A 15738-nucleotide genomic window follows, 5' to 3' on the forward strand; every position below is an offset into this window, starting at 1 on the left:
TATTTGCATATAATGATGCTGAAAAAAGGTGAAAAAGTCATCATAGACTACTAGAACAAATTTCTTAACACACTTTCATTGTAAAGATAACTATAAAAGTGTGAAATTTCCCCTTTTTTCTGTTTTTCATAGAATATGATCAAAGGACATAAGTGCTCGTAGTCTAAGAATCACCCTTGTGTCCTCAGGAAAGATCTTATTTCCTCACTGATGATGTAGTTATAAGCACTTCATTTTCCAGGAGTGTGGCACACTGTGAAATGCGTTTTTGTAATTAATCCAAGCTATGCTAAGGTTTGTTTGTTTTTTGCAGCCCTCCAGGATAGCTTTATTTATCAATAACTGGTCTTTAGTTCCCATGACCCAGTCCCAGATATGCAGTTGAAGATTGAGTGGCCTTTAGTTCCTATTATTTTCCTTATGCAGCCTTTCTGTTCATTTTCCAGGTAGCCACCAGTGTCAAAATGTTCATAAACTGCATCAGCTATAATTCCTGTAAGCCAGTTGTTGGGCAACAGATAGGTCTCTACCTACTGTGTAGCTGTGTTTCTTTGGTCTTTGGTAGTAGCCTTGTATTTCCATTAGTTAGCCAGTCTGGCGTGTCCTGTTCTCCGTTCAGTATTTTGGCAAAAGCCACTGATGGTGGTGCAATGCTGTCAACCTTTTCAACCAAATATTTGGGATTTTATCAATGTCAGGTGCCTTCAAGTTACTGTATTCATTAATTTTCTTTCTTATCCCTTTTCAGTTATTACAGCTGCTGGCATTTGCTGTTTGTCTCCGTTTTCTCTTTTATTATTTCTATCCACTCGGCCTCCTGGTGTTGTTTTAGGTCTTTAAATAGTGGTCTCCAGAACCTTCAACTTCTTCTCTTAAGGGTGGCTGTTGTACTTCTATTGTGTCCTTTGCCATGTTCCTGTCAACTAACCTTGGTTTTGTTCTAGACTAGCCTTGGAATTTCTGCCGGTATGTCTGTATGAGTTTTCGTGTGTGTGATCAGATTGCTCTTTTGCCCAAATCTTTTACCACACTCAGAACAGCCAAATGGCTTCTCTCCTGTATGAATTCTCATGTGTAAAATAAGATGGCTCTTCCGGCCAAATCTTTTACTACACTCAGAACAACTAAATGGTTTCTCTCCTGTATGAATTATTGTGTGTTTAGAAAGACTGCTTCTATCGCCAAACCTTTTACCGCAGTCAGAACAGCCAAATGGTCTCTGTCCTGTATGAATTCTCAAGTGTGTAATCAGGCTGCTCTTATGTCCGAAATGTTTACCACACTCAGAACAGCCAAATCGTTTCTCTCCTGTATGACTTCTCAAGTGTTTGATCAGATCACCCTTCTGTCCAAATGTTTTACCACAGTCAGAACATCCAAAAGGTGTCTGTCCCGTATGAATCCTTACATGTGAGATCAGGCTAGTCTGATCTCCAAATCTTTTTTCACAGTGAGAACAGCCAAAAGGCTTCTCTCCTGTATGAATTCTCATATGTACAATAAGGTGGCTCTTCCGGCCAAATCGTTTACCACATTCAGAACAACCAAATGGTTTCTCACCAGAATGAATTGTCGTGTGTTTGGACAGACTGCTCCTATCTCCAAATCTTTTGCCACAGTCAGAACAGCCAAATGGTTTCTGTCCTGTGTGAATTCTCATGTGTGTGACAAGACTGTTCTTATGTCTAAATTGTTTATCACACTCAGGACAGCTAAATGGTTTGTCACTTGCTGGCAATCCTCTGTGTGGTTTTGAGACACTGCTATTTGTGCGAAAGTTAAAGCTTGAACTAATTTCTCTACTCTGTTGCCAATCACAGCTGTCATCAGTCTCAGAACTGTCTGAACTCCTACAATAGCTATCTGATTGTAAATGACCATTTGGGTGTGATTTCCTGGCTGTCTGTGCGCCTCCATAGTCCTCTCCATCAGCTTGTGCTGTCAGTGTTCTGTGGACAGTTGAGCTGCTTGCTGCAGGTTCTGCATCAATTTGGCTTTGATAAATGTGTGATGAGTGTGGCTTTTCATCATATTCACTCTTCACAGAAACGGTAAAAGGGAACTTGGTGAAATCAGCGTCCTCCAATTGGTGAAGCTGCTGACCTTCCCAACATATCCAGAATTTCTCTTTGTCCCCTTTAATGTCCTGGTCAACACTCAGATTCCACTCCTGATGTTCATGGAAAATTTCTTCTTTAATCACCGACAACTGCTGCATGTCTGCAGAGAATCAATAAAATTGATACAATTTTGAACAACATTCACTACAGTTCTGCTCCATGCTAACACAGCCAGACAATGTGCACATTTGAAAGAAAGCAAAGTCTAAATATGTCTCTAAAACTCACCACAAATGTGCTGCTCTTTTTCGCTGCTTCACCACTGCGCTGTGAGGCACAGCCAGAAGACACAAAACTACTTTTTAATTTAAAGTGCTCATCGCTGCCCTTCAAATAATGGACTAACCGCTTGACATGTCCAGCCCTGATATTGAAAATATGGGCACAGGATTACAGGTACGCATACCGAACCTGTCACAGATACAACTCCAATTAAGTTGGGACATTATGTGAAATGTAAATAAAAACAGAATACAATGATTTGCAAATCCTCTTCATCCTATATTCAACTGAATACACCACAAAGATATTTAATGTTCAAACTGATAGCCTTTTTTGTTTTTGTACAAATATTTGCTCATTTTGAATTGGATGCCTGCAACACGTTTCAAAAAAGCTGGGACAGTGGCAACAAAAGACTGGGAAAGTTGATGAATGCTCAAAGAACACCTGTTTGGAACATCCCATAGGTGAACAGGTTAATTGGAAACAGGTGAGTGTCATGATAGGGTATAAAAGGAGCATCCCCAAAAGGCTCAGCCGTTCACAAGCAATGAACAATGTTTCTCAACATTCAATTGCAAGGTATTTAGGGATTCCATCATCTGCAGTCGATAATATAATTAGAAGATTCAGAGAATCTGGAGAACTTTCTACACGAGTGGCAAGGCCGAAAACCAACACTGAATGCCCGTGACCTTTGATCCCTCAGGAGGCACTGCATTATAAACCATCACTGTGAAAAGGTCCTTACCGCGTGGACTCTAAACTGCAGGATTGTCTTACAGACATAAAGACATGGATGACCTCTAATTTCCTGCTTTTAAACTCAGATAAAACTGAAGTTATTGTACTTGGCCTCACAAATCTTAGAAACATGGTGTCTAACCAGATCCTTACTCTGGATGGCATTACCCTGACTTCTAGTAATACTGTGAGAAATCTTGGAGTCATTTTTGATCAGGATATGTCCTTCAATGTGCATATTAAGCAAAGGGACCTATGGCCTCAGACAGTGGACTCAACTCTGTGCTTGTCCTGTTAGACCTCAGTGCTGCTTTTGATACTGTTGACTATAAAATTTTATTACAGAGATTAGAGCATGCCATAGGTATTAAAGGCACTGCGCTGCGGTGGTTTGAATCATATTTATCTAATAGATTACAATTTGTTCATGTAAATGGGGAATCTTCTTCACAGACTAAGGTTAATTATGGAGTTCCACAAGGTTCTGTATTATGACCAATTTTATTCACTTTATACATGCTTCCCTTAGGCAGTGTTATTAGAAAGCATTGCTTAAATACTGTGAGAAATCTTGGAGTCATTTTTGATCAGGATATGTCCTTCAATGCGCATATTAAGCAAATATTTAGGACTGCTTTTTTGCATTTGCGCAATATCTCTAAAATTGACCGTTGGGGTTTTTCCGTAATTACTGTATGGCTTTGCCTTACAATATAAAGTGCCTTGGGGCAACTTTGTTGTGATTTGGCACTATATAAATAAAATTTGATTTGATTTGACTCAGGAACACTTCAGAAAACCATTGTCAGTTAACACAGTTCGTCACTACATCTACAAGTGCACGTTAAAACTATACCATACAGAGCAAAAGCCATACATCAACAACATCCAGAAACGCAGCCACCTTCTCTGGGCCTGAGCTCATTTGAAATGGACAGATGCAAAGTGGAAAAGTGTGCTGTGGTCTGATGAGTCCACATTGCAAATTGTTTTTGGAAATCATGGCTGTCGTGCCCTCCGGACAAAAGAGGAAAAAGACTATCCAGTTTACCAGCGCCAAGTTCAAAAGCCAGCACCTGTGACGGTATGGGTGTGTGTTAGTGCCCATGGCATGGACAACATACACATCTGTGATGGCACCATCAAAGCTGAAAGGTACAGTAGTGTTCAGAATAATAGTAGTGCCATATGACTAAAAAGATTAATCCAGGTTTTGAGTATATATTTCGTATTGTTACATGGGAAACAAGGTACTAGTAGATTCAGTAGATTCTCACAAATCCAACAAGACCATGCATTCATGATATGCACACTCTTAAGGCTATGAAATAGGGCCATTAGTAAAAAAAAAATAGAAAAGGGGGTGTTCACAATAATAGTAGCATCTGCTGTTGACGCTACAAACTCAAAACTATTATGTTCAAACAGCTTTTTAGCAATCCTGTGAATCACTAAACTAGTATTTAGTTGTATAACAGTTTTTCATGATTTCTTCACATCCGTGAGGCATTAATTTTGTTGGTTTGGAAGCAAGATTTTGCTCGTTTACTAGTGTGCTTGGGGTCATTGTCTTGTTGAAACACCCATTTCAAGGGCATGTCCTCTTCAGCATAAGGCAACATGACCTCTTCAAGTATTTTGACATATCCAAACTGATCCATGATACCTGGTATGCAATATATAGGCCCAACACCATAGCAGGAGAAATATGCCCATATCATGATGCTTGCACCACCATGCTTCACTGTGAACTGTGGCTTGAATTCAGAGTTTGGGGGTCGTCTCACAAACTGTCTGTGGCCCTTGGACTCAAAAAGAACAATTTTACTCTCATCAGTCCACAAAATATTCCTCCATTTCTCTTTAGGTCAGTTGATGTGTTCGTTGGCAAATTGTAACCTCTTCTGCACGTCTTTTATTTAACAGAGGGACTTTGCGGGGATTCTTGCAAATAAATTAGCTTCACTCAGGTGTCTTCAAACTGTCACAGCACTCTGTTTTCTTCCACACGTCTCTGGTTTTTTGTCCATTTTAAAGCATTGGGGATCATTGTAGAAGAACAGCCTATACTTTTTGCACCTGCGTATAAGTTTTCCCCTCGCCAATCAACTTTTTAATCAAACTATGCTGTTCTTCTGAACAACGTCTTGAACGTCCCATTTTCCTCAGGTTTTCAAAGAGAAAAGCATGTTCAACAGATGCTGATTTCATCCTTACATAGGGGACACCTGATTCACTCCTGTTTGTTCCACAAAACTGACGAACTCACTGACTGAATGCCACACTACTATTATTGTGAACACCCCCTTTTCTACTTTTTTTTTTACTAATAGCCCAACTTCATAGCCTTAAGAGTGTGCATATCATGAATGCTTGGTCTTGTTGGATTTGTGAGAATCTACTGGTACCTTGTTTCCCATGTAACAATAAGAAATATATTCAAAACCTGAATTAATCTTTTTACTCACATTGCACTACTATTATTCTGAACACTACTGTACATCCAGATTTTGGAGCAACACATGCTGCCATCCAAGAACATCTTTTTCAGGGACGTCCCTGCTTATTTCAGCAAGACAATGCCAAGCCACATTCTGCACGTGTTAGAACAGCATGGCTTCATAGTAAAAGAGTGCAGGTACTAGTCTGGCTCCAGACCTTTCGCCCATTGAAAATGTGTGGCACATTACGAAGTGCAAAATACAACAACGGAGACCCCGGACTGTTGAACAACTGAAGTTGTACATCAAGTAAGAATGGGAAAGAATTCCACCTGCAAAGCTTCAACAATTAGTGTCCTCAGTTCTCAAAGGCTTCTTCAGTGTTGTTAGAAGGTGATGTAACACAGTGGTAAACATACCAAAAATACCACTGTCCCAGCTTTTTGGAAACATGTTGATGGCATCAATTTCAAAATAAGCAAATATTTGCACAAAAACAATATAGTTTATCAGTTTGAACATTAAATATCTTGTCTTTGTGGTGTATTCAACTGAATATAGGTTGAAGACTATTTGCAAATCATTGTATTCTGTTTTTATTTACATTTTACACCACGTCCCAACTTCAATGGATTTGGGGTATAATACCTTGACCCAGTATAGACCCCGAGACATGAGACAATTCTTATATTGTTTGCGTTCTCCCTTTGTGCAGTTTCCCTTTGGCAAGCTGTACATAAACACTCTTCGATAGCTTTTTTGACATCCTGATCAAATATCCAGAAAATGCTACAGAGTGGGTTGCAACTAAAACTTTGTAAAGTGCAACTAAAATATTTTCATGCATGTAAGACCGTCAACTTCAAAACAGGCTGAAAAAAATGGGTCCCATTCCAGCAATATTGGGAATACATTTTGAATGCATAAATGTGATGTTCTGTACATCCAAAACATCATGTCAAAAAGTTCTCTGGAAAAAAAAAAAAAATCATAAGTTTTATTAATGAAACAAATTTATTACAATTTAAGAATAAATAGAACATGATTTTGTCAGGTTATAAGACTATGTTTTTTCAAGATTGATTTTCCTCCAGGGACTGGATGTGCTGTTGCCAGTTGCAGCTGTGCAAGACTTGTCTCCAAACCAATGACTCTGTCACTTGATGAACAATGCCCAAAGTTATTGAGCAGCCTCACCAGTTGCGATGAACCAGTCAGATGACACATTGTCAAAACCAAGCACAGTGACCGGTGTCGGCTTTCTCCCATCTGAAGATAGATATATGATGTGGACATGATTTTGAAGAGATCCTCCATTTTCACATCTGCATAAGCTGCCATGCTGGGCTCTCCAGCAGACCCAATGCACCAACTCAGTAAACTGTAAAGTTCCAAAGGAACTAATGCCTTTGCTGACTCCAAAGTTAGGTCATCCAATCTTGGTGGCCATGGACAAGTTAAGGAAGGGGCATCTTTGATTGCATTATGGGCAATCATGCCTATTGAGTTATAAAAATGAGGAAAAGGAAGAAATAGTAAAGTTACTTATTTTTAGAAAGTCAGTGGAACATTAAAACAGCTTTAAATACAATGGAAAACCTCACTGATGTTGGCTGAATATCTTCCCCATTAAACAAAGCCATACAATCAAGACAAATGTGAGAGGCCAAACTCACATACTTCATTCACAGGAAAGGAATTATTAAACAGCTGCATACTTCCTGCCCAGAGCTGCTCTGCAACAATGGCTTCTAATCCTGGTCACCGGATTTGTATATGCTTCCATTAATCACATTTTCAGCTCCAACATAATGTTTAAAAAAATAGGAGGGGGTCACAGGCTGTTTTTTTTTTTTTTTTTTTTCAAATTTGCAATACGCATACACAAAACAAAATTATTTTCTTTCAAATCTGACAATATTAGGCTGGGGGAAAACCTTTCAATGTATGTAATTTCAATTTCAATTTTCATTTATATAGCACTAAATCACAACAGAGTTGCCTCAAGGCGCTTCACACAAGTAAGGTCTAACCTTACTAACCCCCTGTGTAAGCATTGTTAGCTTTTCAGTAAGCATCACAGAATGCCCATTCAACCTCTCCCTTTTCAAATGCAATATCAACAGTTGTCAAACTGATCAATTTAAAGGGTTACTTCTGTAAGCAATCTCTGAATAACTGTCATCATACCAGTGTCAATGAAACCAAAAAAAAAAAAAAAAAACGTCCCTACCCGCCTTCACTGCGCATGCGTCATTTCGGAGCGTCAGCAGCAATCGCCTCTTTCCTGCTTAAAACTGCACTCCAGTCATTACCTATCTCAGTGACAGATATCCAAAGCTTTTGTACAACAATCATTTCCACATAAATTAGGTATTATTTCAAAATAAAAGACGGGGGGAGTGATCAGAGCGCTACAGCAGCACGTCTGAGTCTGACTCTCTGAGTCTGATTCACTACACCCAAAGCAATCAAAGGGAACAGATGACAAAGTAAAACCTCTAAAGTCAGTTTTAAGCAGAAATGAGGCAGCTTTAAGCAGAAACGAGGCGATAATCGGTGAATTGCTGCTGATGCTGCGAAATGACTCATGCACAGTGAAGGCAGGAGGGACTGTTCGATCTGCGACACCGGTAAGACTGAACATCTCACAGGCTTCTTGGTGCTCCACCTGCATTTCACTCCTTCAATAAAATCAGAACATAGATGGCGCTGTATATAAATATTAGTACATCCATAAATTGCTCCAGTGTTTAGTTTTGTCTATCAATTTGTAAAAAGGGTCTGGTTTACACTCATCAAAACCAGAGATTTTCATTAAGGATTTTTAAGTAAATTTACCACAAATCATCTCCTCTGTTATTTTTTAAGCAATCATTGTTAACCCAGATAAAGGAGATTTTAAAACAGAAATTTTTTAGTCTGTTTGAAAAATTAGGAAAATATATCAAATACTGACTACTGCTTACCCTTCAGGATTCTGGCTTGTTCTTGTCAGCAACTGCGTGTAGGATTTGTATCAAGATGTATGGTATCTAATCTCCAGAGCCACACAATCTTTGTCACAAATGTGGATCAAAATATTCTCATACCTTTTACACTCTGCTGCTTGAGGAAGCATTCCTGTGTTGTCATTACCATTTTCTTTTTGTTAAATCCTATTTATCACCTATAATTTTTGTCATAAGTGCCAATGAAAAGCTCCTGCTTAACGGTGCCAACTCTGGAGATATTAAATCACGCTTACAATAGCTTGTTACATGCATTTTTAAGCATCATCCAGTACATTTACTCCCAGTGACCAAGCCACTAGTACTTCTCTTTTTCAAACTTTGATTGGATCAGTTGTATATATATATATATATATATATATATATATATATATAGTCCCTTCGGCTGCTCCCTTGTTTTGCACTCGGGATCGCCACAGCAAATCCAAGGTGGATCTGCATGTTGAACTGGCACAGGTTTTACGCCGGATGCCCTTCCTGACGCAACTCCACATTACATGGAGAAATGTGGCAGGGGTGGGATTTGAACCCGGAGCCTTCTGAACTGAAACCAAGCGCATTAACCACTTGGACATATATATATATATATATATATATATATATACATATATATATATATATATATATATATATATATAAAACACAGTGTGTAAACCAAACTGATGACAAAGAGGATTAAACTTAGCAGGTGATGAAATTTTGTGAAAGCAGAATGATTGCAATTTAGTGCAAATCTACACAATTATCACGGGCATGATGGGCTAACATTAAAATAGCAAGACAATTAATATTACACTTCTAAAGTTACTTCAATCAACATAATACCCTTGACTGTATTGTAATTGTAATGCAGCTTACCTCCATCTGATGTTTCTGCCTGTAACAATGTATCCTTGACTCGTTTAACCATGTTGAGTGATGAACGGATCAACTTTACTGTAAATGTGCATTGTACAGGCAACACATCTGAACTTGAAGATCTTCCAGAATAAGATCTCCATCTTGCCCGGAGCTTCTTTGGGGAAGAAACCGAAGCTTCAGAGGGAGAATCTTCATGCAACTTGCGTTTTCTAGCTGCATTGAGGCGTTTACTGTCTATAAACTACTGGTAGCATGTCTTGTGAAACCCGATGTCCGATTGCCTTTCATATGCTTCCCCTTAATGGAGATCGAGCTGTCCCTCGCACTTTGTTTGGCGATTTTACGATCTCTGCCACTCAAATAAAGCCACTCTTTGGCAAAGGAAGTGAATGTTTTCCACCGGACATTCGTAAGGGCCTTTACCTTCTCGAATTTGTCTGATTCGTGGACAATCTTTTAACCTGGCACAGTGTGCACATTTAGCCTCCCCATTACTAAATTGTTTGCTCTTTGCACCCAAATTATTAAAAAAAAAAAACTGTAGGAGAACACTTGGAAAACGTTTTGCTTGTTCATGTTTGGTAAGTTATCTAGATGATTCTGTTGAAGAAAAAAAAAAAAAAAAAAACATATTCCCACAGTTGCTGGAATGAAACAAACAAATTCAGCGGCTCAGCTGACGGCCTAAATGTGTGTAGCATTACTTTATCCCCTGCCTGAGTTCATCTCTGACTCTGATATTTATCACCCAATGCAACTGAGGCAAAAAAATAAAATAAAATCATTTGTGTGGGTACGTGTAAACTGTGCCCTGGACTGTTCCTCAAGCAACATCACAACAGTGAAACACACTGGCAATTCAAAATGAAGATAACTGCAATGACAAGCCTAAAGTCATGATTTTAATGGACACAAATGTGAATCTTTTTGCCTGGCTCAGTCACTGCCAACATATCCTGCAAACTTAACCTGCTCCAGAGCCAGTTATGCTCAGGGCTTCCATGCTTTCAATTTCACACTTTATGTCTGTCCATTCCAGGTTCAGGTGGAATTAGTGTTTCAGACAATAAAATATTTTGAATTTGTTACACATTTGTGCAGCTAATGTATATTACATATTTGTACAAAAATTTAGTGATATTTTCAAAGCAGAATAGCCACACGATGATGGAATGTGGGGGCCTGGTTCTCATAATAACTGTCATTCCAGAGAGGGTCTCCTGAGAACTAAGTACAATAGAAGTGGTGATGAAACAGCCACTGTGCATGGGCCTGTGCATCACCATGAGATGCACATAAATATTTTGCCTTTGTTGATGTACATAGTATTCACCAGGTTTGGTGCGACTGGCAGATGACTGATCGGAGTTATGGCTTGGTACTAGCTACATAACTAATATAAGCACATACAACTTGGTGATGTTAAAGTTGTTCAACTGTGTTAGTAAAAAAGTTCAGCAGGAAAAAATTCCCCACTGCTTGTGGACACAAAGACAGCATGGTCAACTGGTATATCAGTCACTGACCCAACTCAAAACTAGCCTGGTAAAAATGTGAGAAGACTGGAGTTCAGCAAAGAGAAGCCAATAGGTTATGAATCAATGTTCCTGCTGGCAAGTTAGTTTCCAGTTTCAAAGCTGAGCTGTGACAGAATGATGGCAAAAATCAGAATTCGAGAACTTCTGACTGTGTCAACAAACTGTTCAAAAATAAAAATGGGCATCACAACCTCAAATGCTGCAACACAGTCTGTCTAAAACAAAAAAGTAAGTCCCTTCAGCTGCTCCCTTGTTTGCACTGAAGGTCGCCACAGCACATCCAAGGTGGATCTGCGCATTGAATTGGCACAAATTTTATGCTGGGTGCCCTTCCTGATGCAACTCCACATTACACGGAGAAATGTAGGAGGAGTGGGGTTTGAACCGGGACCCTTCCGCACTGAAACCAAGCGCACTAACCACTTGGCCATCACCCCAGCTCAATTATATATTTTACACAATACTTACAAATCTTTACATTTAGAAGTCATATTAACTCCATAAATCATTGGTTTCACTGTGAGAAAAATCAGGACTCTTACCATCAGTATGTGTCTGTAGATGACTACTTGGGCCTGAGTCTGTGGCTGGTTGTGATCCTCCACATTTCTCTCCATCCGGATCCATTTTCAGTGTTCTGCGTTCAGTTGAGAAAAGAAGCTCCACTTCTGTGCTCTCACTTCTTTGCCTTTGATGAAGCTGTGATGAGTGAGGTGTTTCTTCAGCTTCACTCTTCACAGAGACAATATTCTGTCAGAATAACGGCAATCATTCAGCTTTACTGCTTTCCCTTTTGACTTACCCAGAGTTCATCCTGTTCCTCTTTAATGTTTGGAGGCTCTGAGTCCTTTCGGTCAAGACTCTGATTCCATTCTTGCTGCTTAATGAGAACATCTTTACTCACTAACAGCTGCCACATTTCTACAAGAAAAAATTAAATGGATAAAATAATTAATAACATTCATGATAATAAAGATAAAGCAGTGTATGGTAAATGGACAGCATTTACATAGCGCTTTTCCATCTGCATCAGATGCTCAAAGTGCTTTACAATAATGCCTCACATTCACCCTGATGTGAGGGTGTTGCCATGCAAGGTGCTCACTACACACCGGGAGCAACTAGGGGATTAAGGACCTTGCCCAAGGGTCCTTAGTGATTTCCCAGTCAGACTGGAATTTGAACTGAGGATCATCTGGTTTCCAGCCCAACACTTTAACCACTAGACCACCTGTATAGTGTGTGTGCATGTACATACTACTGTGTTAAGGAATTCAGCTCAGGTCTGAGATGACCCTTTGAGATGGACTGTTTGAGACCAAATCTCAAAGAGTGGTATCCACTGGTCATGGTGATGGTCTAGTGGTGAAGGCGTTGGGTTTGAGACCAGAAGATCCTTGGTTCAAATCTCAGCCTTCAAATCCCCTATTGCTCCCGGTGTGTAGTGAGCGCCTTGTATGGCAGCATCCTCATATTGGGGTGAATGTGAGGCATTATTTGTAAAGTGCTTTGAGTGCCTGATGCAGATGGAAAAGCACTATATAAATGCAGTCCATTTACCATTTACAAAGAAATCAAACCGTAGAGATCCATAATTATGTGTAATAGCCTAATGTGACATAACGCAGGAAAAAAGTATTTAACACCCAAAGAAAGGGAGGGGCAGTGTCATGGAAAGCCAAGACACCAGCTGGAATCTATTTACGAGGCAGTCTTACCCCCCCCACACCCCACCCCCAACCCTGTCAGTGCAAATTAATATCAACTGGTTCAGTCCCAACTAATGGCCTATAAAAAGGTGTCACACAAGAAATGTCTCATAACAGGTAAAAACAAGATCTTTACAACCTTATTGTTACAAAACATACTGAAGGATTTCTACTGTAAACTTCTGAATGTTCCAGTGACCACATAATTGGGAAGTGGAAAGTACATCATTCCACTATGAACCAGCCATGACCAGGTACTTCTCACAAAATGTTTGACAGATAACTGAAAAGAACTGTCAAGAGTTGTCCAAGGACCACTTCAGACTAAGTAATGCACTCCACCGCCATGGCCTTTATGCACGCTCACCATGCAAGACTCCACTGCTGATGAAAAAGCATGCTGATGCTTATTTAAACTCTGCTGCAGAACATTTAGACAAGCCTGTGAAATACTGGGAGAATTTAGTTTGGGCAGATGAGACCAAAATTGAATGCTTTGGATGCCATATTACACACCATAAATGGCACTGCACATGAGCCCAAAAACACCACACCAAAAGTGAAGTTTGGCAGTAGGAACATCATGGTGTGGGGCTGTTTTTTCAGCAGATGGCACGGGGAAACTTCATATAATTGAAGTAAGGCTAAATGGAAAAATGTCCCAAGACATTCTAGATAAAAAAAATCTACCAGGATGATGAAAATGAAATGAGGGTGGACATTTCAGCAAGACAATGATCTCAAACACACAGCCAAGGAAACTCTCGGTTGGTTTCAGAGATGAAAATAAAGCTGTGACAATGTCCCAGCCAATCACCAGACTTGAATCCAATAGAAAATTTATAGAAAGAACTAAAGATCAGCGTTCACAGTTTCTGTGGAATAATGGTCCAAAATCACACCTGAGTGATTCATGCGGCTAGTTTGTCCACGTGGAAGGCATCCTGAAGCTGTCATTACCAACAACGCCTTTTGTACAAAGTATTAAATAAATGTCATCTTCGCAAGTGTGTTCAAGTGTGTTTAGCTTGAAAACCAATTATTTTACTTAAACTTGATTATTATGACTTATATTCAGTGTAATTCAATATTTAGACCAGAAAACTTAAGATGTTACGTTATTTAGTGAATAAATCTGCTCTGTATCAACGAAGTTCAGGTTTAAAAACAGCATCCAGCAATTTGATTCCTTTCTTCTCTTATTTTAAACCACTAGTTTATTCTTGGTCGATTATCATTAGCAGCAGTTAGCCGCTGTTTCAACAACCTTCCCAGCTGGAGGACTTGTCGCTGACTTCTTCTTTTCTTCGTCTTCCAGTGTATTATCAGTTTTTGTGGCGCTGGGCATCCCCAAAAAGCAACGTTAAACGTTTACAAGACGAAGTTCAATCTGTTTCTGGAAGCGTTTTCAAAGAGTCACTACTTTACGGAAGTCAACGGAAACCTTCTTCTTCTGTGGTGTTTAATGGCGGAACGCAACCAGCTTTAAAAGTCCATATCGCCGCCTACTGTATCGGAATGTGAAGAATCATGGCAGGAGTTATTCAACATCAGTTCCCAGATAAAGAAAGGGCCTATGTTGAGTCCCTATCTCCCACTGTTCTGAAAGAAATATTTGCAGTCAGAACCACTGTGGATAAACATTTAACACAGTATGAGAATGTCAGAATCAGATTTATTAGGCAAAACGTTTTTATGAACATGGAGATAAACCTAGGAAGTACCTGGTGTATCTTACAAAAAAAAAGAGAGCAGCCACAACCCATTGCGGCCCTTTGTGTTGTCCAAGGGAATTGTGTATCAAAAACATGCTTATTTAGGGTCTGCTCCTTCTCTGCCTCTGACCAAGGCAGTGTCAACATCTGGAGTTGGTCTCCGGGCACTGGACTGTGGCTGCCCACTGCACGTAGTGGTTAGATTGTGTCTAACTGTAATTAGGATGGCTTAAATGCAGAGGACAAGATTCTTTGCATGTATATATGTGCAATGACAATAAGGTTTCTATTCTATTATATACGATAACAAGCTTATAACTAACACATTTAAGGTATTTTATCATAATGTTTATATCTCTGAACAGCCAAGTAATGTGTCCTAATGAACAAGTTCTTTGCCTCGCTTAGCTTGTCCATGATACTGTCAGAACATAATTCCCCCATTCCAGAGAAGAGGTGGTTAATTCTATAAGAACCCTGCAGAATGGAAAAGCTCCTGAACCTGATGGGAATAGTAGTAAATACTGCAAAGAGTTTTCAAGCCTATTAGTCGACCTGTTGGTTAGCATGATTAACAATGCATTCTCAAATTACGAGTTATGCCAGACTCTTAGAGAAGCATATTGGAGAAGCACTTATTCTGAAAAAAGGGGAAATGTCCTCAGTCCTGTGTCCCTTACAGACCCATATCTCTTAATGTAGACCAGAAGATCTTGGCAAAAATTCTGGCCACATGTCTTGAAGGTTTCCTGTCTAAAATGATAAAATATGATCAAACTGAGTTTATCAAAGGACAGAAGTCTTATAACAACATCAGGCACCTTCTCAATATTAATCAGGCATTCCAGCAAAGACAAGTGGATGACATAGTGCTTTATTTGGTTGCAGAGAAAGCCTATGGTTGAAGTAAATGGACATAATTGTTTTACTGTTTGGATACGTTTGCTTTAGGGGATAGTTTTATTAGATGGGTCAAGGCTTTGGGAAAGCACAGTGGCTTAGTGATTAGCATTTTTGCCTCACAGGTCATGGGATCGATTCCCGCCTGTGGCTTTTCTGTGTGGAGTTTGCATGTTGTTTGCGTGGGTTGTCTCCGGGTGCTCTGGCTTCCTCCCACATCTAAAGACATGCAGGTTAGGTTAATTGGAAAGTTTAAATTGGCCGTAGGTGCTCAAATTCAGAGATATAAATATCCGCATTACTTCTTATTTCTGACTTACTTAGCAGATTTTCTGGATAAAAATTTAATTTGATGAAATCAGAGGCCATGCCATGAGGGGGTCTACATTCAATACCTACCTACAGAACCATCCTCTTTCCCTTTTAAGTGGTCTTGGGTGGGTTTTTTCTATTTAGGGATATTCAGAACCTCTACAT

At 39.5% G+C, this 15738-nt stretch overlaps 1 protein-coding gene across 1 annotated transcript; it reads right to left on the reverse strand.

Annotated features, from left to right (window-relative positions):
* Positions 1 to 403: 403 nt before the first annotated feature.
* On the reverse strand, positions 404 to 14156 carry LOC117526510 (gastrula zinc finger protein XlCGF57.1-like). The gene is made up of 4 exons (XM_034188573.1): positions 13914 to 14156; positions 11740 to 11858; positions 11480 to 11669; positions 404 to 2220 (listed from the first exon to the last, which is right to left on the reverse strand). The coding sequence occupies exons 2-4, from the start codon at positions 11854 to 11856 to the stop codon at positions 941 to 943; spliced, it is 1587 nt and encodes a 528-aa protein (XP_034044464.1). The 5' UTR covers positions 11857 to 11858; positions 13914 to 14156; the 3' UTR covers positions 404 to 940.
* Between the last annotated feature and the right edge of the window lie 1582 nt (positions 14157 to 15738).

The sequence above is a fragment of the Thalassophryne amazonica genome, chromosome 15, assembly GCF_902500255.1.
Source record: "Thalassophryne amazonica chromosome 15, fThaAma1.1, whole genome shotgun sequence".
Classification (NCBI taxonomy): Eukaryota; Metazoa; Chordata; class Actinopteri; order Batrachoidiformes; family Batrachoididae; genus Thalassophryne; species Thalassophryne amazonica.

Bases quoted from the DNA above. Each gene is read 5' to 3' on its own strand.
- LOC117526510 (XM_034188573.1), bottom strand. From the start codon at position 11,856: ATGTGGCAGCTGTTAGTGAGTAAAGATGTTCTCATTAAGCAGCAAGAA. The intron at 11,670-11,739 runs GTAAGTCAAAAG...GTCTCTGTGAAG, and splicing joins AGGAACAGGATGAACTCTGG to AGTGAAGCTGAAGAAACACC. The intron at 2,221-11,479 runs GTAAGAGTCCTG...GATTCTCTGCAG, and splicing joins TCTACAGACACATACTGATG to ACATGCAGCAGTTGTCGGTG.